The following is a 27,822-nucleotide window of genomic DNA, read 5'->3' on the forward strand; positions in this document are numbered from 1 at the left end:
AGTGTGTGTGTGGAAACAAAGGGGATGAAAGTTGATTTTTTTAAAAATAAAGAATGGTTTATAAAATTTAGCAAACATAAATATTTTATGAAACATAACCTCTCTGCTTATGTTAGGAGACAGTCAGAAAATCAGAAAATTTCTGATTTTCTGGATATCAGAGATGGCACATTGTCTTTGATGGAATAAGGATGAAAAAAAAATTTAAAGTTGCCTTTGAATCATGGTCAGCTCTTGCTGATATACATAAACCCGTTATTATAGTTTTCTTAGTATGATATGAAATTCATTTAAACCATCTTCTTCAGAGATATTTCCCTCAGGACTTCACAGATGGTGGCCCACTAGGTGGGCTACCACTTAATTTCCAAGATGCTGGTTAAGTGATGGGCACATTAATAAGCAACGATTCAAAATTAATAGTCTAGCACATGCTCTGTATCAGAATATAAGTATCTGAACATTTTTTTTCTGATAAAAATATGTAGAAATGTAGAAGTAGTACCAACTTCCAGCTAAGCAATATATCACTCTCCTCCACCTGAACTTTCAATTCAAAACGATTTAAATGCAAAATTATTCAGAAGTCCTTCAAGTAGCTTTTTAAGCATTCATTGGTATATTCTATGATATTTCTGCTATACTTTCAATACAGAGAATGAGGGGAAGAAGAATGAGAAAAGCAATTTAAAATATATTATTTTTTTAATTAATCATTGATTAATTTATGATATCATATGCAGTCCTGGGGAATTATACAGGTAGTCTTCATTTACTGACCACAATCGGGACCAGTAACTTTATTGCTAAGTATTGTGATCATAAAGTGAAATATCATCTACCATACCTGAATGACATCAGTTTCATCTGCTGTTGTTAAGGAAATTAAGCAAGATGATGCTATTTCCTTGGGCTTCCCCAATAATTTTTCTTGCTAGAAGCTGGCTGTGAAGGTTGCAAATAGCAATCATGTAACCATGGGTCTCCACGACAGTTGTTAACACGTGCCTGTTGCCAAGCATTCAAATCATGATCCCATGATCATGGGGACACTGTGATGGCTGTAACTAATCTTAAAATGAGTGGTCGGTAAGTGAGGACTAGTTTTATGGCTTTTTTAAAGAGTAGTGGACAGGTGCTATGTTCTTTATTGCAAGAGCCTGAACCTGCAAGACCCCAGGTTCTCCTGGGGACCCAATGACTGAAGGTGGCTGCTGGATTGATAGCAAACCCCATCTCCTCCCCTTCCCCCCCAGCATACTCTGCTTCTCTCCACCCATTTTTAAATCTCATATTACTGTGTTTTTATTGTTTATTTCGTTGTTTTATTATTATTATTATTATTTATTAGATTTTTATACCGCCCCCTCTCCCGAAGGACTCGGGGCGGTGAACAGCCAGAATTCAAAAACATACAATATAAACATTAAAATACGTTTAAAACAGAATTAAATCCAAAATGGCTCCCCAATTTAAAACCCCATACCCATGCCCTATAAATAAGACGAATTTAAAATTTAAAATTTCCACAGTTAAAAGGGAGAAGAAACTAGGCCAGGCCAGCTTGATAGAATAGAAAGGTCTTAAGCGCGCGGCGGAAGGTGCGCAGATCCGGGATCCTACGTATCTCCGGGGGGAGCTCGTTCCAAATCGTAGGTGCCCCCACAGAGAAGGCTCTCCCTCTAGGGGCCGACAGCCGGCATTGTTTGGCCGACGGCACCCGGAGGAGCCCCTCTCTATGGGAGCGTACTGGCCGGTGGGAGGCTATTGGTGGTAGCAGGCGGTCCCGTAGATAACCAGGTCCTAAGCCATGGAGCGCTTTAAAGGTGATAACCAGAACCTTGAAGCGCACTCGGAAGACCACCGGGAGCCAGTGCAGCTCGCGCAGGAGAGGTGTTACATGGGAGCTCCATGACGCTCCCATCACCACCCGCGCGGCCGCACTCTGCGCCAGTTGGAGCCTCCGAGTGCACCTCAAGGGGAGCCCCATGTAGAGAGCGTTTGTTTTATTGTTTCACTATTTTGCTACTGTTATGTTTATACTTATCATTTCTTTGATTTTATGTTGTAAGCTAGCTACAGCAGTAATAGGCAGCAAATAAATTTCATACATATATACATACATACATACATACATACATACATAGCCTCTTTTTGCAACTGAAGCTAAGCAAGCACAACCCTTCCCCCAATGAAGTTATGAAATTAAATGCCATAATATTATTTTTGTCCTTTATAACAAGTTTCCAATCAATTTGAAGTTAAATATATTCAGGTTTTAATGAAAATTAAATCTAGGAGAGATTATTCTTTTACAGTGTTAAACTGATTATAAGGGTGTTTCATAGAGTACAGATCAAAGGGTATGATTCATAAAAGTTCCCGCTATGCTAGCACCACTGAAGAATCTAGGCAAAATCCAAGATAATTAAAGATGACTGCATATTGTGGTTGTGTCATTATCCCAGTACCACTACAACTAAGCAAAGATCTGCCACTATTCTCCCACCGAAGAAAAAGGGGCGGTGATAGAGAGTATGTGTGCTTTGTAGGCTTTATGGTTACATTTTTCTTAATAAAATATTTCGGTATGTGCGTATGTGCCTTTGAATCTGTCTTTCATTTTAATTAAATGTGTAACATAGAGCCACAAAGATATAACTGAAATGGAAAGCTACATTTACTATAAAACAAGCCCTTGTCCATTATTTTAAACAGCAGTGAGCCTGACAACAGCTAGCAGGTTAATTCAGTACTTTTGCCTAACCATCTTTTATTTCTGACAGCTAATCAATATAGCAATCACAAACTTATCTGAGCACCCAGGCAACTTCTATACAATACTTCCCTCATTCACATCTTGTTGTATGCATGGTCCCCCAGTAAAATCTTACTTTAACAGGATTATAAACTGTTCTATATCATCATCACACTCTTTTTGTTTTTAAGGAATGAAGTGAGGGAACATTAAGTAGCCATACTTGTTTCTTCTCTGTGCTTCGTGACATTAAAAATGTAACCGTTAAGCAATGTCCAACATCCTCATGTAACATCTAAAGTAAGTAATTCCAAGGTTGCAGATACAGGTAATCCATGACTTATGCCCACAATTGAGCCCAGAATTTATGTGGCTAAGTGAGAAATTTGTTAAGTGAATTTTGCCCCGTTTTATGACTTTTCTTGCCACATTTGTTACGTGAATCACTGCAGTTGTTAGTCACATGACTATTAAGTGAATCCGGCTTCCCCATTGACTTTGCTTGTCAGAAGATGGCAAAAGGGGATCACATGACCCCGGGACACAGTAATTGTCATAAATATGAACCAGCTGTCAAGCATCCGAATATAAATCACGTGACCCCAGGGATGCGGCAATGGACATAAGTGTGAAAAATGGTCATAAGTCACTTTTTTCAGTGCCATTGTAATGTTGAACAGTCATTAAATGAACTGTTGTAGGTCGAGGACTACCTGTATTCATCTAATTGCCTTTCTTAAAGCTTAAACTATTTCTCTAAACCTTAAGACTAGCCATCGGTAGTCTTCGATTTATGACCACAATTGAGCCCAAAATTTCTGTTGCTAACTAAGTAGTGCCTCAGTTTAGTGACCTTTTTGGCACAGCTGTTAAGCAAATCACTACAGTTATTAAAGGAATCATGTGGTTGTTAAGCGAATCTGGCTTCCCCCATTGACTTTGCTTGTCACAAGCTGGCTGAGCAGGTTATAAATGGTGGTCACATGACCTGAGTCAGTGCAATTGTCATATATATATACCAGTTGCTAGGCACCCAAATTTTGATCATGTGACCATGGTTATACTGCAATGGCCATAAGTGTGAAAAATAGTTGTTGTCACTTTTTTCAACACTGTTGTCACAAAATGAATGTAAGTTGAGGACTATCTGTATTGCAACAACACTTGTTAATCAGATTCAGAACAGAATTTACAAATAAGAAAGAAATGAGTCTCAAAACTCTCCAAATCTTTCTTGCAGCGCAGTTTCATCTGTTCCCTCTTTTCCATGATTCCTTCAGTAATGACCTTCCTCTTCACAATAGGCTGCCTATATAATTATGAGATAATCAGGGGGTAATAAAAACAACTTCAAAGCAAAAACAATATATGGCTCCCACAAGCTCAATAAACACCCAGGATGCAGACAAAATGGTAAGAGAGAACAATTGCAGAAGATATTAATTTCAGATTGTGACAAGAGTCAGAGTCAATTATTGCAATTAAATCTATATCCTGGTTCTAAATTCAGCTTGCCACGTAGAGACAGGATGTTGAAACCCTGAACCTTATTGCAGAGACTCGATTCATACGTTTGGAGACTGTTCCTTCTTCATGGATATATTTAGAAAAGTAATTCCTGGAAGCGAAGAGCCCCCCCCAGCGGGGCCAGCAAGAGATCTATGTAGTTGCAATGAAAACAACCAGTATATCTTACCAATTGATTGGTAAGCCTGCATCTGGCCTGGGTTCCTTCCCCAGAGAGAAAAAGTAAAGCAATAGTAAAGGAAGCCATACCCCTCCTCCCTCTTCTTAACCTGTGCTCAAACAAGGTGTGTGGGGAGGGGGAGATTCCTAGAAATGAATGTGTTTTCTGAAGTTTAATTCTCACTAGGCTTTGTTTGGTTTCTCCCTGGGTAGCCTAATCACAACCTGAACATTTCCCTAGGCAGGCAATCCAGCCTGGACACCAGAGGGGGGTGGATGGATAAATGGCATTCTGTGAACAATTCTGACAGACCCCTTTAATGTTTCGATCACTGGCTGAGGAGGATGGCCAACAACAAAGTCAAAAATCCAATTTCAGAGCTCACACTTCCCCTTGTTTCTCAGCTCTGCCAAACCTAAACCTCAAAGAAGGGTACGCATATCATTTATCTGTGTATTTTGTAAGGGAACACACACACACTACGGTAACACCATTAAGCTTCGGGTCTAAGGCCAACAATGCTAGTCAATTTTAAGGGAAGAAAACAAGGAGGAAGGAAATTCACAAAAGAGACTGATCTCCCAATAATTACAGAGAGGCAATAGCAGAGAGAACTTTGATGCAAATGCTGTTTATCTGTGTATATATTGCTTAGGGAGGAAGAAAGGTAACTAGAAAAGACACATTTACAAGTCTTGATTTGTACTGCTTGCAAATTGCACCAGACGTGAGTGGAGGTCATTAGACCATGGAGACAGATGTGACTAAAAGGCTTAACACTTCAAAAGTGTGTCAGGTAAAGAGGGCAAATGTTTCTGCCAAAGGAGATCAGGGAGGGGGTGGTTGGCAGGAGAGGACACTTCCTGCAAGGTCAGATCTTAAAACCTCAGAAATTCAGTGGTATTTAAAAAAGAGAATTAAAGCAAATTAAAAGCAAAATGCTTTCTCTTCTTGAAGCCCACCGTTAAAAATCAATGCAATCATACTCCTGCAATATTATTTCTGAAAATCATGATCAATTCACCGTATCAGAATTTAGTATGCTTCTCTTCAGCAATAGAATGAGTTGGGAATTAGCCTGAATTTTGTCATAGATACTGCTCGATCCATTTTACTTTTCTTGCTGTATAGATAGTCCTTGTTTAGCAACTGTTGCTTAAAGGCCGTTTGAAATTATGGCGGATCCCCCCAAAAGCTACTTATAATCCAGTTGAAAGGTTATAGACACTGACGCACCCCTGTGATCATTTGCCCTTATGGCTGACCACAGGGATGCTGTACCACCTACCTGCCTATCTTCTCCTATTCCCCCACCCCACTAGGTTTCATGCAGGTCTCTCCCCACACCCCACTAGGCCTGATTCCCACTCCACCAAGCTGCACAGTTTCCTCCTTGCCTAACTCTTGAAGAGCACAAAGTCTTCCACAGCACTGGAATGGATCGCTTCATCATGCAACTATGCCACGTGATTCTGGAAGCTGCCATGTTCCCAGAGGCCACACTGAACTGTTGTCATCACTGGAAACATGGCAGCCACTTCTGGAATTGTGCCACATGGCCGTGTGATGAACTGCTCAGTTCTGCTTCCCTAACGTGGTCTGTAAAGTGCTGTGAAAACCTCTGGGGCCTTGAGGCTTTACACCATGCAGCTGAGGTGAATGTGGTTTCTGGAGGTATCTGTGGTTTTGGTTTTGTGTTGTACTCAGTGGCTTCTTGCAGAGCTGCAGCTCACCAGAAGCCCCAGAGCTACAGCATGGCAAGCAGACCTGGAGCTGTGCTGTTTTGGGACTGCTTGTCACACCTCAAGGCATGATCAGGGCATCCAAAATGGCAGAAATGGGAAAGGAAATTGGTGGATGGGGGGAATTGGAAAGTCACTTACCTTACCGAGGCTTTGCGCTGGGAGGAACGAAGCCCAGAATGGCTTGGATAGGGGTGGTTCCCTGATTAATGATGGCAAGGATTGCTGTCACTAAACGATGCAGTCAAGTGATGTGCTTTATAACCTCACTGCTCAGTGATAGAAATGTAGATCCCAATTACTGTCATCACTCAAAAGCTACCTGCAGTCTTGCTTTCATTACAGCTAGTTCTTGATTTAACAACAATTCGTTTAGTGACCATTAGAATAACACTGAAAAAGTGACTTATGACCGTTTTTCACACTTATGACCTTTGCAGCATCCCCATGGTCATGTGTTCAAAATTCAGGCGCTTGGCAACAGACTCATATTTATGATGGTTGCGATGTCCCAAGATCATGTAATTTCTGACAAGCAAAGTTAATGGGAAGCCAGATTCATTTAATAACCATGTTACTAAGTTAACAACAGCAGTGATTAACAACTATGGCAAGAAAGGTCATAAAATGGGGCAAATTCACTTAACAACTGTTTTGCTTAGCTACAGAAATTTTGGACTTAATTGTGCTCATAAGTTGAGGACTACCTATAACTTAGTTAGACTGAAAATAACTAGATCTATGATATTCAAATATATCTTTTCTAATCCATACTTATGTGTCAAATCCTCAAGAGTTTATTCCTAGAATATGGAAAGAATACAATTTAGTTATCTTCAGAAGAATTCTCTTGCCAACTTTCAGAATCGGTCCCTGTATAAATTCTAATTGGACAAGCAAGAAGGAATGTTCAATACTGATAAAATGGTCTGGTTGCATCTGATGCAGAAACCTGGCAGAATTCCCTGCCCTTAAGAGTAGATTCACTGGAAAGAATCCTCTTTAAGATGGGTGACTTCAACTCCCAGAATTCCTCAACCTCTTTAAGACACTGGAAAGTATCAAAACCAAAGTAGTGGGCTATTCATGTTTATTTACAAGTAGTCCTCAACTTATGACCATTCATTTAACTACTGTTCAAAGTTACAATAGTGCTGAAAAGTGATTTACAACTGATCCTCACACTTACAATTATTGAAATGTGCCCACTGTCATTTGATTGAAATTCATGTGCTTAGCATCCTAAAAGTATTTAGGATGGCTGAAGCATTCCAGGGTCACACAATCAACATTTGTGATCTACCCAGGGGGTTTCCATACGATTCACTTCAAGATGCAGTGATTCGCTTAATGATCATAGCAAAAAAAAAAAAGTTGTAAAATTGGGCATGACTCAGTTAATGAGCACATTGCTTAGTAATAGAAGTTCTGGTCCAGATTGTGGTTGTAGGCTGAGGACCAACTGTAGCTGATGTTGTTTTACAGAAACCTTTAAAGAATAATTTCTCATTGCTCAACTGCTCTAGTATGCAGTTTGGAAATCACTGGGAGGTATTTAAATATATCTTAATGTAATCTAATCTTTTAAAAAGGTTCCTGCTACTCAGTTGGTAGAATAAGGTTTATATTTATAAAATGAAACTCAGTTTTACTTCTCTTCCAATAGAATATATAATTAATTAAACTTAATTAAATAAATTAAACCAATTAATGAAACTAATTAAACTGGACTAATTAAAAAGCAAGCAAAAGAAATAAGTAATCATGGGAAAACGTGCAATATGCAAAAATCTATTGTAGAATCCATTTTTAAGCACTCTTTTTTGCAATAAACAAGAACACAGCCTATTTTTAGCTGTTTGTAGGATGAAACTGTGAATGTTCACCCTTTCAGTGAGATGGAAGAATATCTGCCTTTATTCCGACTATACTGTATTATCAACAAAAACATTGAGAGTCAAAGCAACTTTCTCATTGCTAAGTTGGCTTCGTGAGCTACTGTTCTAGGCTAGACAATACCTTAAGGTTACCATGCTGACTGCTCATTCTTGGACTGCCTAAAACTCTGCCAATTCTACACCATTGTGGAAAGAAAGAAAAAAACATTTTAAAAAGCCCACGTATCCTTTGGGAATGGACTTTTTTATCACCAAAAATTTAGTTGGCCCTAAAATAAAGCAAAGCAAAGCAAAACAAAACAAAACAAAACAAAACAAAACAGGCTCTCTGGTGATATTTATCAACTTAAAAGAAACCTGTAACTTTGAAGGAATACAGATATTGAATAAAAATGCAGGCAGCCTAGTTCCCTCATGATTTCACATTAAAAAAATGGAAGCCTGGAAAGGCCTCAGTGGCTTTTGTCATTAACAACCCTTTTTCCCTGGAGGAAAAGGCAGCTCTCTTTTATTTCAGAATATAAAGTGTTTATTTCCTCTACTGAAAATTCCATCTCACTTCACTCCAAATATACACATAGCAAATGTATAATATACCTTTGAATAATTTATCCCAACCCCTTCCAACTTATTTCTAGTTTATGTCTCCTGAGGTGCAGCAAGGCTTGACTTTATAAACAAGAGGAGGAAGGCACTGAACTTTCAGAGTTCCTTAAAAAGCACTTTATTATGCCGAACTCTAAATTGTTCCAACATTGTACATTTTCATTTCCACCGTATCAGAATGAAATCAGAATTATAATGGCTCAAGTTGGTCATCATCTTTCACACCAAGTTTTGACAGCTATAATTGATTCTTGTTTTTCCTTTTGAGAAACTGATGCAGTTTTGCAAACATCCACTTGTGTTTTGGTGAATAATTATATAAATGGTTGTCTTGTGTTTTCTATAAATTGCCCTTCTGAAAACTATAAAAGATGCAATTTTTCCTTTAAAAATGAATATATAATTGCTACATTTTGCAACCACTAATGGCCTAATGATACAGATTTCTAAAAGTGTTAACATTTTAGTCTGTAAGAGCATATTGGGTAAGTTATTACTATGTGTACTCTTTCTTGGATTATAAATCAATGCTCTGTTCTGTTCCATTTGACTTTTTCAAATTTCTTTTCTTGAACTGGCCGATTGCACTAATTTAATAATCAACAATTCAGGCAAGACTGAATTTTGTGGGCATGTGGAGGTTGCTAATTTATATTGTAAAGGTACAGTCATGAATTAATATAATGGAATTTGTAAACAAGGGTTTCAGCAGTGAGCTTGAAGCATCCATTTGTTAATTAAATGGTATTTTTCTATGGATTTCACAAGATTGATGATAAGTACTAATTTATAATCCAAGAAGGAAATAACTTTATAAAGGAAAATGAAATTAACTTGTTCCTTGCACCAAAATATTCCTTTCTATTGCTATAGGGAGCACTGGCCTATAGGAGGAAGGAAGAGACGATGGCAGTGCTAGGGGGTGATCAATTAAATATGCATGTTGGGTGTTGTTTAGCTATAGGTTTCTTCTGGTCTCTCCTGTTGACAATGAGTTAAATTCTTGCTCAACTGTTTACTTCAGTTGAGCCTCCTTAGGAGCCTCATACTCTGAACACTCAATTTATTTGTAATTCATCCTGCTTTACCTACTATATTGAGTTGACTTCTAGAAGGTACAACATCATTTCTGTAGGGAGGCTACCTCCAGCATCATGCTTGTTTGACATACGTGAGGCTCTCAGGCTGAACAGGCTCCTTCAGATCTTCAATTTTTCATTATCAACAATAAGAAAAAATTGTCTTGTACAGGTGGTCCTTGATTTATGACCATAATTGAAATCAAACTTCCATCGCTGAGCAATGAGGTCTTTGCCTGAGTTGCATCCAATTTTATGCCCTTTTTTGCCATGGTCATTAAGTGAATCACTACAGTTAAGTGAATCCAGCTTCTCTCATTGACTTTGCTTGTTGGAAGGTCGCAAATGGCAATCGTGTAACCTTGAGACGCTGCAAGTGCCATAAATACATGCTGGTTGCCAAGAGCCTGAATTTGGATCCCATGATTGCGGGTTTCTGTGATGGTCGTAAGTGTGATGACTAGTTGTAAATCACTTTTTCAGCACAGTCTGAATAGTTGTTAAATAAATGGTTGTAAGTTGAGAGCTTCCTATATGTATGTGGATGGATGGATTGATGGATGGACGGATGGACAGATGTATAAAATTAATAAGGGGACTATGGTCACAGCATTTTGCATACTATAGCTCAGTGATGGCTAACCTTTTTGTCGTTGGGTGCCAAAAGCAGGCGGAGCACGAGGGGGTCACGCGTGCACGTGCCCACACCCATAATTCAATGTCCCCCGTGCCCCGCCCCACTGCACATCTGCGCATGACATCCCCGTGCTCCCCTTGCTTTTGGCACGCGATGGCAAAAAGGTTACCGGTGGGCCCGGTAAGCCCGTTTTTTTGCCCTCCCCAGGCTCCAGAGGCTTTCTTGGAGCTTGGGGAGGGTGAAAACGGCCTTCCCCACTCACACCTGGAGGCTGTATACAGCCCGTTTCTCAACTTCCGGTGGGCCTGGAAGGCCTGAAAGTCAGCTGGCCGGCATGTACATACGTGCCGGAGCTGAGCTACAGCAACGCTTGCCATAGGTTCACCATCACAGCCATAGCTGATCCTCAAAAGCTAAGCAGGGTCAAACATTGTTAGCATTTGAACAGGAAATTGCAAAGAAATGCCAGGGCTGTATGAAAGGGAAGAGAAGGAAACCAATCCCAGAAAGATCCCAGAATCCACTAAACCAGGGGTCCCCAACCTTCTGGACCTCAGGGACCACTAAATTCATAATTTTAAATCCCGTGGACCACTAATATGATCTGCCTAATGACTGGGTGGGTGGGCGTGGCTAGGTGGGTGTGGCCAAATTGATGTCACTCGCATTGAGGGGCGCTTTGCCAGCCTGTACTCGCCCCACCCCTCTCAGCCACTCCTTGCTTCCCTGCCTGGCTCCTTAGGCCCCCTACAGGAAGCAGTTGTTGGAATGAAGCAGCCACCATGAGAAAGAGTTGGCAAAACAGCTGGCTCAGTTCAAATTGGATCTGACCCAGAAGGAGGCTCAGCAGAAGCACCTCACTGAGGACTACGAGCATAAGCATAGGCTTTCCAAGCAGATGGAAGACCTGCAGGAGTACAAAGCCAGGTGCCAGTGCCTGAGGGCTCAGTGGGCTGAGATGGTCAGCCAGTTTCGGGCCATGATGCAGTCCCATTGGAAAAAGGCCCTCTGGTTCTTTGCCACCAGTGGCGCTTCCCTCCAGCCTTCGCCCAAAGCCCGACACCAGGAGGCCGAAGCAGACCCAATGTCGGAATTTCTGTCTCCCTCCGATCTACACAAACACACCTCCCTGAAGGGGGAGACTCTGCAGCAACACAACCATTCATTGTACGTATCTGTCCCAGGGGCTGTAGTTTGAGGACCACTGATTTAGTGCAAAATAAAAAATGCAAATAATTTTTCTGCGGACCACCAAAATGGTCACCACCTTTAAAGCGCTCCATGGCTTAGGACCGGGGTATATACGAGACTGCCTTCTGCCAGCAACAGCCTCCCACCGGCCAATACGCTCCCACAGAGAGGGGCTCCTCAGGGTGCTGTCAGCCAAACAATGCCGACTGGTGACACCCAGGGGGAGAGGCTACTCTGTGGGGGCACCAGCCCTCTGGAATGAGCTGCCCCTTGAGATTCGTCTCATCCCTGACCTGCGTACCTTTCGCCGTGCCTTGAAGACCCTTTTGTTTCAACAAGCCGGCCTGGCATAATACGAATTTTAGAATGGGTGTATATTTGTTTTAATCTATGGGCCAAATTTTTTATATATTTGATTTTAAATTGTTTTAAATTTTGTAAATTTATATGTGTTTTAATATGGCTGTACACCGCCCTGAGAGTGTACAGTGTACGCCCTGGGAGAAGGGCGGTATAGAAATCTAATAAACAAACAAACATAATCTAATAAACAAAATGTTCCCGCGGACCACCAGTGGTCCACAGCCCACCAGTTGGTGACCATTGCACTAAACCATTTCTCTAATGACAAAAAACCCACATGGACATGAAAATCATATAAAGTTCGACCTAAAAACTTCCTTAAACAGGCTTTGATTGAATCATTCTAGGCAAATCATTCAGCTAGAGAGCCACATCTTTAAAAAGTCAAAGTAATAAATTATGCATGGTTGAGATTTGGGCTGAGTTTAAATGAATACAATTTCAAAAGATTTTAATCGCTATGTTTCAACATGTAAATTTTGCAGAGCAAAAAAAATAAATTTAGGCACTGAAGGAAAAAATATATTCCTAAAAGCACGTTATAGCATGTTTTCCACAGCTGGAGCATTACAGTGATTATATCTAAACAAAGCTTTTCTATCATCATTTTAATCTAGCAGCTAGAATTTAATCTGGTCTCTGTCACGTTGGCAAATAACTATCAGTTTGTTTGGATTTTTTCCTGCGGCTGAATGATAGAGCATTCATTCAATAAATGACAACATAGGCCTATATTAACAAACAATATTAGACATTTTTCCAAACAGAATGAATCTGGTAGCGAATAATCTTAAAGAACAGAATAAACCAATACAATAAATTTGTAGAGCAAGCAACTTTATATTGTCAAGTGTTGAAGAAATCAATTGGGCCCCAACAAGCCATTAAATCAAATCCTAGCTGATTTGTATGAAACAGAGAAAGAAAGCTTTGGGAAAACATACAAAATATTTTACCGTATTTAGGCAGATACAAATGCACACACAAAGAAGGTGAAATGATTCCCTTATAAACTCCTAAAAGGGGACTTCCGTAATTATTCATGAGATAAAATAAAACTCAAATCAAGTGGAAAAACATTAAAACGTTTCACAGCATATGCAGATTCATTTGGTCCACTCAAACTGAGTGGCATAATCATGCTTTTCTTTTCACAAAAGCTACTGAAACACAGCTAAAAAGACAATGGTTCCTAGCTATGTGAAAGGGATCAGAGCTACACAGGAGAGAGAAATGAAATGACAAATTTCGCTAGCACTGAAGACAGGATACTGAAGCAATTGAAAATGGCATCGCCAAGCTTATATGTTAAATCTACAACAGATATCCTTCCCGGAATAAAGGCATTTATATCACCAAGGTGGGGGATTCTATTCAAAGCACCCAATGCTCAAAGAATCCAGACACCGGCACAGTGATTTCATTTCACTGACCGAGTGCCACAATTTACAAAACTTAAACATCATTAAAAGCCAGCAAAGGACTCTACACTGTGGGTAAAAGGCAAATAAATATGCACTATACATGCAGAAATGGCCACAGAAATGAGTTACTCAGAAGGCTATTAGAGATGTATATCTACCATTGTACATAAATGGTGAGGAGGTGGAGAGGGTGGGTAGTTTTAAATTTCTGGGCATTTATATCTCAGAGGACCTCTCATGGACTATGAATGCTAACATGCTTGTGAAGAGGTCACAGAAGAGGCTGTACTTCCTGAGAATGTTCAGGAAGATAAATCTATCTCAGCATCTACTTCTGTCCTACTATTACAGCACCATTGAGAGTGTCCTGATATACGGCATTCTTGCATGGTATGGGAGCAGCTCTGTAGCGGACAAAAAAGCTCTACAGAGAATCATTAAAACTGCCCAGAATATCATTGGACTCCAGCTACCAGCCCTGGATGACATCTTCGAATCTCGCTGTTTGAGAAAGTTGCATAACATTCTCAGAGACTCTTCCCATCCTGCTTACAATCTTTTTGGACTGTTGCCTTCTGGCAGAAGATACAGAAGAATTAAAACTCGGACTACACGTTTTCTGAATAATTTTTATCCCAGAGCTATAATTGCACTCAACAATGAACAAAAGGGCCACCATCAGTGAGCTGTTGGACAGTATTACTTGGTCTGTTGTGTGGATGTTTGGGTAGTTTAGGGGTGGAGAATTGTGGTGGGTGGGAGTGTGTTTGGGGATTGTTATGTGTGTTGGACCTGGTCTTTGAATCACTGAATCACTGAGCATTGGAGGCACTTTTTAAAGGCTGAATCCTCATTCCATATTTTGTAATACTTGGCCACTCAGCGCCCAAAATAAATGAAAGGTTTTTGTTCAGAACTTGATTGCAATGCTGCATTTCCATATGAAATGTGGATTGCATTTGAATCTCACATTAAGAAGACTTACAGCAGTTGGAGAACTATAATTTAACCAGACGTGGCATATATATGGATCTGAGCCAATCTTCTCACTGAATATTCAAAAATGAACTTTACAGAAGGTAAATTCATAAAGGTATTCAATATGTACTCTCAGAAATACCACAGGCCAAACATCTACATTAGCATGATGCATAATGAACATAGGTAAAACAGCCCCTTGCTTCCCACAACTTTTTTAGACATTCAGGATAGTCTTAACACTACCTTCACCCATGCCCCCAAAGTTGCATTGGACCTCAGCAAGGGGAGTTTGTTTTTAGTAGTGCATTTAAAAACAAGACACTGAATTACAGAATGTGCCTGGAATCAACAGATATTTTAGAAGATTTTTGACCTTCCAGGGCAAACAGACAGGAAACATGACTAAATGAGCCAGATTTACTTTATTTTAAGGCAACATTAACCCTTCCACTTTTAACTACTTGCTCCATTAGGGCAGGTCTGTCTTAAGTTTCTTTCTCTGCCACTTAAGTGATTGCTGGTTCCTGCCCCTTTTGTCTGATTGTTTCCTTGGCAGCATCTCTTCCACCTTTCCTCAAGGTCACCCATGCATTCCATTACAAAAAGATAGTGATAGAGGCAGGTTCTTTTTCTTTGTATACGTCAACCTACAAATTAAGGGTCTTTTAAAGTCATTAAAATGACAAATCAGGAAGGTCAAAAAACATGGTAGATGCCAAAGGAAATGTCCATTGATAAAGTCGTGAAGGAAAGCAAATTACTATCCTGAAAATATTCATGTCTAAACAAACTTGCATGTGCATTATAACAAAAAACAAACATTTAACTTAAGAGAACAGGTAAGTAATGAAGTTTTCCTGAGAACTCGAAATGAAGTGCTCTTATGAAGCATGATGTCTTTGTTGCCCTTACTACTCAGTAACATAAAAATAATCTTTAGCAGATACACTTTGGATGTATAGATAGTTTTCATTTAGTGACTTCCTCATTTAGCGACTGTTCCCAATTACAAAGGTGATGAAAAAAAACGTTATGACCAAGCCTCACATTTATGATATTTGTGGGGTCTGTAAACAGAAGGAAAGGAGAAGTATGATCCTAAGCACAATTGTGGTTAGAGACCCCTTCACTTTAACAGCCAAGTTGCCACTATCAATTGTGGTTGCTACAAAGGACTCCCTGTAAGGGAACAAGTGAAGGTACCCATGCAGGACAATTTTATGGACAAGCAGCCCCTTTACTCTTATCACCATGTAAGCAGGAAAACTGGTTTGGTTATAATTTAAGAATTTGATGCTATTTTCTAAACCCTACTCTTAACACAGGTAAGAACACCTTCAACATGCAAAAAGGCGCTGATCACCTCACTTAAATGTGAGGCCAGTCCAAACTATCTCATTTTATCAGATGGGAAGGGCAAAGGTTAAGCAAACAGGTGACCCATCTGATTTCTTCATATATCCTGTTCATCTTCTCAAAACATACAAGCTGAAAAGAATTCATATGAATAAGACAAGTAATTCCCAAGATTTCTTCCCTGTGACTGGACATAAAACTACAGTCCAGGCATTCAATCAGCGTTGTCTTCAAAGTACAATGAAAACTGAACTGCCTGTTCTAGCTGCCTTTCGCTGGCATCCTTTTGGAGGAACTATTACAGTACGGAAAGCACCACCAGTCTGTTATATGTAGGCACAACAATGGCAGAGAAGAAAGCCCTCTTTGCTATATCACTACCATGCAGAGTATTCAGATGTGTTTCTGTTACAATGGTCAAGTGTTTCCAGACAAATCAGAATTAATATTCTAATTTCAAATCTTGATTTAAAGCTAGTTTTCAATCCTGGCTTCTTTTGCTCCTCGGTAATCCTTTCTCCTTACCATATTTCATATTTTGAAAAAGTATTTGTTCTAACTGTCCTATTTTTCATCTGCTTTCACTTACAGTTCTACTATATGAATCTACTCGGAGCTGAGGTGGTGCAGTGGTTAGAGTGCAGTACTGCAGGCTACTTCAGCTGACTGCTAGCTGCAGTTCAGCTGTTCAGATCCCACCAGGCTCAAGGTTGACTCAGCCTTCCATCCTTCCGAGGTGGGTAAAATGAGGACCCAGATTGTTGCGGGCAATATGCTGACTCTGTAAACTGCTTAGAGAGGGCTGTAGAGCACTATGAAGTCTAAGTATATATAAGTCTAAGTGTTATTGCTATTGCTATTGCTACTCTGGGAATAAATAGGTCTCCCAATTTAATCCTCTAGCTAAGTTTCTGATCAAGTGAAAAAGACCATGGTTGCGCACATACAATTGAAGTGCTGATGCATTTTTTTTTTTGCATGAATAATTTTTTCAGGCATTTCAGTGCAACTCTGTACATTCCTGCTGTTAAGGAGAAGGGTCAAAACATTCATACTAACTAAACCATTCTCTTGCTTTCTACACAATTCTAGTATTACTTTTATAATAATAATAATCTGTATTCTGCCCAGATCCAAATAACTCCCAATGTGGGTGGCTCACAAGCAATAACATTAAAAACAAGAAAAATGCAATAAAGAAAGAACAAACGAATAATGAATGGCAAAGAAGATAAGAAGTGGACAGGAACAAAAAAGAAACAAATCACACAATCCACGGGTTTCAGTCTCCTTGCCAAAGGCCTGGGCAAAAAGCCAGATCTTCAAGGCCCTTCAAAACACCAGCAACGTGGGGGCCATCTAGATCTTGGGGGAAGTCTCATTTGAGAAGGCAGGCACGGTTACAGAAAAGGAGTCCTGATAGATGGCAAATAAGTCAGACACAGGCAATATAACAATAATAAATAATGTCATTACATTTATTATAGCCACCCACTCTGGCAGATTCTGGAGCCTTAAGCCTTCTTTTAATTGTCAGAAGAACAGTGCTTTCAGTGAATTTTTACTTTTATTATTTTTGAAAATGATTAAATAAGAGGTACCCAGAATGTTTTCCTCCAGACCAACTTCTGTTTGTTTTCCCAACTGGGAATTTTCTTACAGCTGGTTTAAAGCACCGTTCCCTTTTCTCTGTATAGGTTAATAAAAACCCACTGCTGTGAAAAAATTGTTTTGCTCCAACTCCATCTTGTCTCTGTACTTGTATTTGATACTGAATTAATTCTTAACTAGCAAAGGTGCCAATATACCACTTTCTTGTCTCCCTTCCCTTTGGGAGTCTTCTCTTTTGACAGCCTCATCTGGCTAGTGTGAAACATACAAATCGGGATGAAGTAACAAGGAAGTGCACAGCTACTGCATCTTCTCTAATGCTGTTTGTTCTTTGTACCATTTCATTAGCACATATCCATCTGGGCCATTTGCTCCCCCTCCTTCTTCCTCATTTTATCTTTAAATTTAATTTATCTTGCTTAACGCATTGTAAGCCGCCCTGAGTCTCTGGAGAAGGGTGGCATATAAATCAAATTTAAAAAAAAAGAAAAGAATCTATGGGCATTTGGAAACATCTCTCTCTTTTTGGGTTCCTCAATTTTATACCCACTCCTGTATATCCCTTCTCTATGGTTTACTGCAATGAATGTTGCATTTGCTTGCAACAGGGGAATGGGGTGAAGTGCAAGAGAAAGTAAAGAGAGTTGGGAAAACCAATGAGCTTTTATACAACTCAGTATCTCACAGCTGTAGTTATATAAAGGCAGAGGAAAGAACAGAGAAAAATATTGGGCCTGTTTTATCTGATGGGCAGGTATCGTCACTCAGAGATCACAGATCACTTGATGTTATGAGATAGCATAAATTTTATTTAACTTGTTGCTTTGGTGGATTCAGTTGGTTTAAGCAGGAAAAACTAATTCAAATGCATGGTGATGATAGACTATTCAAATTCTGGACCAGGACCTAAGTGAAGTATCATTTGAATGAAGGACATCATCATTGCTAAGGCATATTGGTGCCAATTTAAATTGCAAGTGGGAAAAGAGTCATTGCTAAAGTAGCCCTCACATGCTGTGCTTCTTGTTATTTCACCCACTACTTTTCATCACAGGAAATCCTAACAAAAGGCTTCCTGCAAATTCAAGCACACTAAGTGTCTTCAAAATCTTTTAGCTATAGTCTTAGTCGCCTTTTAGAATATTACAGGTTCACATAAACTCTATTCTGTGGACCCTGCTAAGTTGTGGCATACTGTGTTAACTGGGAGACAGCAAAGAGGCCTCAATTCATACAGAAACTTGCTGGGTCCATTAAAATGGTAATTTGTCAAGAGAACCTGTACAATAACTTTACAATTTGTGCATGTGTACACACACGCACACACATCTGTCCCCCCCCCCTCTCCCTCCCTACACATACATACAGTACATACATACAATATCAATCCCATATTAAAAAAAATACATAGAGTGAGATGAATATTTGGGACAATTCTGTATTGTTTTTGCTTAAGAGATAACATGCATTTCTGATGCATTACTGGGCCAGTCCATACTGAGATTTACATTAAGTGCTCTGGACCATTTCTCAAATGGTCTCTAAAAGCATTTGTCTGAAAGCAGATGAACAACATTCAGCTTCTTAAACAAGACCAGCTGACATTTAGATCCTTCACACTGAAATATCTCTACTATAGAGCAGATGAGTGAAAAAAATCCTGTACATGCATTCAAAATAAAGGTGATGGAAATGTTTTGATTACCCTTTTCTTTAAAGACAAGCCCGCTTAACTGGTATGGACAACTGCACTTTTTTAAAAAATGCAATATGTATAATTGACTACCACTGTACTTTGGAGTAAGGTCAATTAATGCAGTGGGACTTATTTCTGGGTAAATTTCTCTTTAAATGTGCTGTTTAATAGAAAGGGGAACAGATTTTATGATGAATCAGATTTATGATGAGTTGCTATGTGGATTATAATTCATCACCAACCTAGTAATCAAAAAAAATCAGAGGACATTCAGGTGGCAATAATCTTAAATGACAACAGTTTCTGAAAACTCTGCTGGGTATCTGCACTTGGGGTTGTTTGTTTGTCTAGTACAAGGTAAGGTGAGGAACAGAGAACTATCTCATGTCAAGATTGAATCGCTTAGCTTCTTTCAAACTCTAATGCTGTTCAACTTGCCAATGAACTGGGGGGGGGGGAGAGGAAAGGGGGAAATGGAATGCCGAGAATGTATGCGGAGATCATGAGAGCATAGAAACCATCAAGGTCACCACTGCAGGTGCTTGAGAAAGAGATGAACTGTTCCCATAACAAAAGGATCTCTCATAATTGGACAATGTGATTACCAAAGGGAGTGGAGAAGAGGAAGCTATGATTTAACATGACAAACATTTGCATTTGTGAGGGAAAACCCTTGGTAGTACAGGGGCTTAAGGCACCCTGTTATTAAGCTGATTAAGACCAGCTGCCTGCAATTCTGCAGGGTTCGAATCTCGCCAAAGGCTCAAGGTTGACTCAGCCTTCCATCCTTTCTAAGGTAGGTGAAATGAGGACCCAGTTGTGGGGGCAATAAGCTGACTTTGTATAAATATACAAAAGGATGAAGGCTATTGCTGAGCACATTGTAAGCCGCCCTGAGTCTTCGGAGAAGGGCGGCATATAAATCAAATTAAAAAAAAAAAAAAAAAAAAAAAAAAAAAAAACCAGAGTTGGTTTTGCTTTTTCACTACCACTATAGCCGTGATGGCAAACCTATGGCACGCCCCAGCTGGTGTCCGGCCTCCAGTGCACATGCGCGCAATTCAGGGAACCCAGCTGGTCTTCAGAGCTCTCCTGCGCATGTGTGCGCATTTTCGCATGCATGTGAGAGTACTTGTGCACAGCAGGCACATACATAGACATCATTCGTGTGCATGCATTGCATATGTGAAAACCACGAGCATACGCAGATGGTGCAATTGTGCACACAGCACACGGGGGAGCCACTTGAAACCTGTGCACACGCACAGATGGTGCAATTGCACATGCAGTGCATGGGGGGAGCCGTGCGAAACCTGCACACATACGCAAATGGTGTGGTTGCGCGCACAGCACACAGGAATGCGCGTGAAAGCTATGCACATGTGCAGCGCACGGGGAGGAGACACGCATTAGCACAGATAGTACACGCGCACAAAGCACGTACCTATTCGGCACTCAGTGAGTAAAAGGTTTGCCACCACTGCAATATAGTGTATTCAATGAAGTTTTACTTTTGGGAATTCAAATCTTGCGAGGGTGTTTCCTTGTTTTGGGTTTACTAGTCACACAGTTGACATTTCAATTCTAGAGCCATCTTTAATGATTCTATCATTAAAGTAGCTAACAAAATGGATAGAGCCAGGATATTCAGATCCCCCCCCCCCCCCCAATTTTTGGTTTCTGGAAGGATTTTGGAGGTTTTCACTAAAATATATTAAGCCTATTTAGAGATATTGTATTTCTCATTGGAGATCACAAAAAGGGGATTGGAAGCCATATGCAGATCGCAGGGGGGGGGGTAGGTTGCCCCCACTTATTTTCCAGGGGTATTAGGTTGCCCTCACTTGTTTTAGAGCAGGATATAGTTTCCTTCCTGCCAACCTAGCAGTTCAAAATCATGCAAATGCAAGTAGATAAATAGGTACCACTTCAGTGGGAAGGTAACAGCGTTCTGGACACCTATGGATATAGTCATGCTGGCCATATGACCACAGAAATGTCTTCGGACAATGCTGGCTCCCTCGGCTAAGAAACAAAGATGAGCATCGCCCCCTAGAATTGGACACAACTGGACAGGGGAAACTTTACTTGTAGCTTTAAATAGTTTTCTAGGAACAACTTACCACATGGCATGCATATAGGTTGGAGGTAGACGGGGGCTGCTGACAGGTGTGCAGTTATAAGACCTCATTATTCTTTCTGCCAGCAAAAAGTTTCGAAAGAGGCTTGCTACTAGAAGATCCTGTCTGAAGAGCTTTTGGAAAAGATCTGCAAAAACAAACAAAAAACTCACAAAAGATGTACCAAAGGAAAAACATCCACAAAGAATGTGGCTGCTGGTGCTGGAATTAGAACATTCCAACATGAACTACTGTAAAATTATGTATTTGTTTAATTTATATAGCCATCCATATCACCTTTGTGACTCTGGGTAGCTTACAGGTAAAACATAAAGTGTTTTATGGTGTAACATGTGCAGATCTAGATGCACATGTAATTCTTTTGTCACTGCATTTTGCATTAACTTAAGCCTCTGAATTTGCTTCAAGGGCAGCCCCATAAGGAGTGCATTACAATAATTCATAAAGAGAGTGATCAGGGCATGAGTAATTAAGTGTAGAGTCTCCTGATCCAGGAATGGATATAAGTGGTATTCAACCTGAACCTGTGCAAAGGGCCTTCTGCCACCTGCTCTTTGAGCAGGAATTCTGCATCCCAAAGGACCCCAAATTTCCCATCTGGTTTGCCTGGGGAAGAGCAGCCCCATCCCAAAACAAAGATGATAAATTCCTGGATCCATGTGGCCCCCAAACCCAAAATCACTCAGTCTTGCCTGGGTTAAACTGAAGCCTGTTCACCCCTATTCAAATCCCTACTGCCTCCAAACTCTCACCAGAGGTTATCAAAAACCACAGCCAATGCTATCTCAGTCCCACACCTAGACATAAAACCTGTTTGAAAAAAGTCTAGATTTAATCTAGGACCCACTGAATGTGGTTACACAACCACATTCTCAACAATTTTCCCTAAAAATGGGGAAGATTGGATATTGGTTGAAAATTGTCCATAATTATTATTTTATTATTATTATTTATTAGATTTTTATACCGCCCCCTCTCCCGAAGGACTCGGGGCGGTGAACAGCCAGGATTAAAAAACATACAATATAAACATTAAAATACGTTTAAAACAGAATTAAATCCAAAATGGCTCCCCAATTTAAAACACCATACCCATGACCCTATAAATAAGACGAATTTAAAATTTAAAATTTCCACATTTAAAAAGGGAGAAGATTTAGGCCAGGCCAGTTTGATAAAATAGAAAGGTCTTAAGCGCGCGGCGGAAGGTGCGCAGATCCGGGATCCTACGTATCTCCGGGGGGAGCTCGTTCCAAATCGTAGGTGCCCCCACAGAGAAGGCTCTCCCTCTAGGGGCCGACAGCCGACATTGTTTGGCCGACGGCACCCGGAGGAGCCCCTCTCTATGGGAGCGTACTGGCCGGTGGGAGGCTATTGGTGGTAGCAGGCGGTCCCGTAAATAACCAGGTCCTAAGCCATGGAGCGCTTTAAAGGTGATAACCAGAACCTTGAAGCGCACTCGGAAGACCACCGGGAGCCAGTGCAGCTCGCGCAGGAGAGGTGTTACATGGGAGCTCCATGTCGCTCCCATCACCACCCGCGCGGCCGCACTCTGCGCCAGTTGGAGCCTCCGAGTGTACCTCAAGGGGAGCCCCATGTAGAGAGCGTTGCAGTAGTCCAGACGAGAGGTAACGAGGGCATGAGTGACTGTGTGTAGGGAGTCCCGATCTAGATAGGGGCGCAACTGGCGGATCAGGCGAACCTGATGAAAAATCCTCCCGGTCACGGCCGTCACATGCTCTTCTAAAGACAGCCGTGAATCCAGGAGGACACCCAGGTTGCGAGCCCTATCCGTGGGGGCCAATGATTCGCCCCCAATAGTCAGCGATGGCACTAGCTGACTATATCGGGACGTCGGAAACCACAGCCACTCGGTCTTGGATGGGTTGAGCCTGAGCCTGTTCCTCCCCATCCAGATCCGTACGGCCTCCAGGCACTGGGACATCACTTCAAGGGCATCATTGGAGTGGTCCGGGGTGGAGATGTACAGCTGGGTGTCGTCAGCGTACTGGTGGTACTTCACCCCGAAACCACGGATGATCTCGCCCAGCGGCTTTACATAAATGTTGAACAAAAGGGGCAAGAGGACCGATCCCTGCGGCACCCCACATATGAGGGGCCTCTGGGTCGACCTCTGCCCCCCTGTCAACACAGACTGCGACCGGTCGGAGAGAAAGGAGGAGAACCACCGTAATACGGTGCCTCCCACCCCCAACTCTTCCAACCGGTGCAGCATGATACCATGGTCGATGGTATCAAAAGCCGCTGAGAGATCTAACAGGACCAGGACAGAGGAGCAACCCCTGTCCCGAGCCCTCCAGAGATCATCAACCAACGCGACCAATGCCGTTTCTGTGCTGTACCCAGGCCTGAAACCCGACTGGAACGGATCCAGATACGACACTTCATCCAGGTACTGGGGAAGCTGTCCCGCAACCACACTCTCAACAACCTTTGCCACAAAACGAAGGTTGGAGACTGGACGATAATTAGCCAATATTGCCGGGTCCAGGGAAGGCTTCTTGAGGAGGGGCCTCACCACCGCCTCCTTAAGGGCGGCGGGGAAGACACCCTCACCCAATGAAGCATTTATAATCCCCTGGAGCCAGCCTCGTGTCACCTCCCGGGAAGCCAGCACTAACCAGGAGGGACACGGGTCCAACAAACATGTGGTCGCGTTCAATCTACCCAGAATCCTCTCCACGTCATCTGGGGTCACAGGATCAAACTCATCCCAGATAACAGTCTCAAGACCCGCCTCTGTCACTCTCGCTGGATCTACCCAGTCAGAGTCCAGACCTTCCCGAATCTGAGTGATTTTGTCATACAGATACTGAGCAAACTCCTCGGCTCTTCCCTTCAAGGGGTCCTCCCACGCTTCCTGGTGGAGCAGGGAGCGGGTCACCCTAAACAGGGCGGCCGGGCAATTATCTGATGACGCAATAAGAGCAGCAAGATGCGTACATTTTGCTGCTTTTATTGCCACTAGGTAAGTCCTAATATGGGATCTTACCAGTGTCCGGTCCGATTCAGAAAGACTAGCTCTCCAACTACTCTCTAGGCGTCTTTTCTGGCGCTTCATCTCCCTCAGCTCCTCGGTAAACCAAGGGGCCAGGCGAGATCCGCGCCGGGTCAGAGGCCGCAAAGGCACGACTCGATCCAGAGCCCCAGCGGCCGCCCTATCCCAGGCGGCCACTAGGTCTCCAGTCGAGGCGTGAGCCAGAACCTCAGGAATTGGCCCAAGCTCCGTCTGGAACCTATCGGGTTCCATCAGGCGCCTGGGGCGGTACCATCTTATCGGTTCCGCCTCCCTGCAGCGGGGTGCTGCGGTACGAAGGTCAAGGCGAAGGAGAGAGTGATCCGACCATGACAAGGGCTCAATAACTACATCCCCTATCTCAAGATCACTCAACCACTGTCCAGAGACAAAAACCAAGTCCAGTGTGTTTCCCCCCATGTGCGTAGGGTCATGAATTAGCTGGGTCAGGTCCATGGCCGTCATGGAAGCCATGAACTCCCGAGCCACCTCAGACGTCTCACCCACGGACGGCAGGTTGAAATCCCCCATGACCATAAGTCTGGGGGTATCAACCGCCACCGCAGCGATAACGTTGAGTAGCTCAGGCAGGGTTGCTGCCACGTGGCAGGGAGCCAGGTACGTGATCAGCAAGCCCATCTGAACCCCATGGCCCCACTTCACAAGGAGGGACTCACAACCAGCTGTCTGAGGTACAGTGGTCTCCCTCAGCCTAAGGCCTTCTCTAATAATAACCGCTACTCCCCCGCCCCTCCCCTGTGACCTCGGCTGATGGAATGCGTGAAAGCCTGGTGGGCACATTTCTACCAGAGGGACCCCTCCCTCTGGGCCCAACCAGGTCTCCGTAATACCCGCCAGGTCCGCTCCCCCCTCCTGAACAAGATCACAGATGAGGGGGGCTTTATTTACTACGGACCTGGCGTTGCACAACATCAGACGAAGGCCCGGGCCATGAGGATCTGTGCAACCTGGCGAACGGGTGGAGCCTTGGGGGCCGGAGCACCCTACCGCTTGGAGACAGTGGGTGCGTGCTCCCTTAACATGATATGGCCCCCTGCTCCCGCCATATCTACCCCTCCCACTCACAGTACTGATGGTAAAAACACAGTCTGAACAAGCTCGACCCCCTCCATTGCCCCCGGGTCCCCCACCCGCCCCGCCGCTCATCGTGGCCGGGCCCAACCTTCCCCTTGGTGGGTTATCCCCCAAACCCACGACCCTAATTCCAATACCACCCCCCTCCCCCCTCCCCAAACCCCTTAAAAGATTAGACATAGACAATTTTAAAAAATAGACAATTTTAAAAAACCCCGCTACCCCCTCTTTGCGACATGCCACCTCTCGGGATTCCAAAGCCCGTCATCGAGGTAGGCCCTCGATAGAGTGGAGGGCCAAGCCTGCGAGAGGGGGGAGTCTCGCAGACCAAGAAGCTCCGCTGCTGAGTACAGTTTGGTCATAGTGGATAGACATGACCATATCCTGAGGGTCCTTAAAAAGGACAGGGGAGAAGACAGAGAAATGGGGAATCTCACACATAATTCACAGGACCAAGTCCACTGTCCCCTCACAACAGAGGACACCCAATGGTTGGGTCCAGCTATGACCTCTTGAGGAGAGGGAAGATCAATACCTCTTTAAAAGGTACTGGCACCACTCCTTTTCTCAGAGATGAATTTATTATCACCGAGACCCGATAACAGGTCACCTCCCTGGAAGCTTTCATCAACCAGGAAGGCCATGGGTCTAATTAACAGTCTCTCATAGTCTTAAGAACAGTGCTTGCTTCCTCGGGCCCAGCAAGTCTGAATCCTTCCAGATAACATGACAAGAGTGTCTCTGGCATGTCCACAGGACCTGCACCACAGCTGGCATCCAGCTGGGATTGAATCCAAGCAATTTTGTCTGACAGATACTCTACAAACTCCTCTATATTATATATGGACGTTTAAATACAGGACATCAGTGTATTTATAACTAGCTGAGTTTTTAATTAAGACATTTCCCCTCCAAATTTTCTACTTCTGGAAAGTAATACAGAAGTAAGGTAATTCAAGCCGGGGTAGTTATACATATGTAAACTGCAGTGCTATCAAGCAATGAGATTCGCCCCTCCCACATGCACACCAATACATGTGAACTGTGCCCTTGTAAGAAAACATTTACAGCAAGTTTAATTGACCCTGAATGGCAACAGGAGAAGAATCAATCAGGAACCAGTAAATTAAATTGTTTATGTTCATTGATCGTATCTCCAAGGTAATATGGCTAACATGCTGACCTAGTAGGAAGGAATAAATGATGAGAAGGAATAAATAATAAGAAGGTGGCCCAGATCCCAAATGGGTTTATCGAAAGCCTTCCAACGTCATGCTGTAATTGACACTGCGTCTGCCTTTGCCTTTATCTTGCTTTTGCAATGTACTAGGCCAAAAAGTATATAAGGTATGGTACTGCTTTTGCTCAGCAAAGTGCCAATGCTGTACTGTACTATGGCATGCATGAGAAATAAAATTATGTTGTATCTTCAAAGTAATATGGTTGTTTTAAGGGTTCACAACAAAGTATATCTATCAAATGCTTTTCCATCACACGCCAAGCAATGTCCTAAACTCCTTGAGTTATTATATCTTAAACAAAACAGAACTGTCATTTCTGTGGGGGATGAAAGATGAAGACCAAACATGGTGATTCAGAACTTCTGATCCTGTAAAGCAGGGGTGTCAAACTCATGTTGTCGCAGCGGCGCCACATGATGTATCGCAACTTATTTCCCCTTCGCTAAACTGGGCATCGGCGTGGCCAGGACGTGACACATCTGGTTCGCAGGCTGCAAGTTTGACAGCCCTGCTGTAAAGGGATAAGATTTGGCTCAGTCCTATTTTCCTAAACAAGTTTTTTTCTTCTCTTTTTTTATTTCTCAGTTCTCACTGCATCCTTTCTCTCCTTCTCATTAGAAATTAGTTTTCTACTCCTGCCCTCTTCTATTATGATCAAGCTTTATATATTACCAGTAATTCTGTGCACTTATCTGCCATAGTCTTTACCTCTGGGTAGGACGTTCCATGCAATTGTATCCGTGATGGCTGTAAAAATCCAATTCAATTCTCCTAGAGGCGTTCTCCTGTCATTGAGCCTCCCAGGAATTCTACAAGAAATAATGAAATTTTATCATTAAATAGAAACATACTGAAACAATGTTCATAATGGCAAAAAATACCTATCCAATAAAAATATAAGCTCTTACTCTTCTAAGTAATAAATGATAAAAAGGAAGCATTATTTCTTGGTTGTACTGGTTTTTACTGGAATAAAAAGACTCAAATATTGAGTTTCATCAAGTATATAAAAATACTAGACAACAATAAAGGCCTTGCATAATTCAGAATAAGTGCTAATAAGCAAACAGGGGAATACTTTTATGTTCCCCCCCCCTCCTAATATTATAGTAAGGATGAATTACATGCTAAATCACTGATTATATTGACTAATAAACTGTTGAATCTTTTTGAAAATGAGCATCTTGGGAAGTGAGGGAATACTGAATAAATTGTACAATGAGGCTTTTGCATTTTAGAATGCAAAATATAGAAAAGACTGTATCACTAATCTAAAAAG

General features: G+C 42.0%; 1 protein-coding gene across 5 annotated transcripts in view; it reads right to left on the reverse strand.

The window, feature by feature from the left end:
- RPTOR (regulatory associated protein of MTOR complex 1) overlaps nt 1-27,822 on the reverse strand; it is a 420,799-nt gene that overhangs the window by 148,742 nt on the left and 244,235 nt on the right. For all 5 annotated transcript variants that reach the window (XM_060688771.2, XM_060688770.2, XM_087887079.1 and 2 more), the window contains 2 exons: nt 27,252-27,352; nt 21,153-21,297 (listed from right to left, as the gene is read on the reverse strand). In XM_060688771.2, coding sequence (XP_060544754.2) covers nt 21,153-21,297; nt 27,252-27,352 — 246 coding nt within the window. The remainder of the gene's footprint in view (nt 1-21,152; nt 21,298-27,251; nt 27,353-27,822) is intronic.

This window comes from Pantherophis guttatus, chromosome 2, assembly GCF_059756535.1.
Source record: "Pantherophis guttatus breed Tessera chromosome 2, ASM5975653v1, whole genome shotgun sequence".
NCBI lineage: Eukaryota > Metazoa > Chordata > Lepidosauria > Squamata > Colubridae > Pantherophis > Pantherophis guttatus.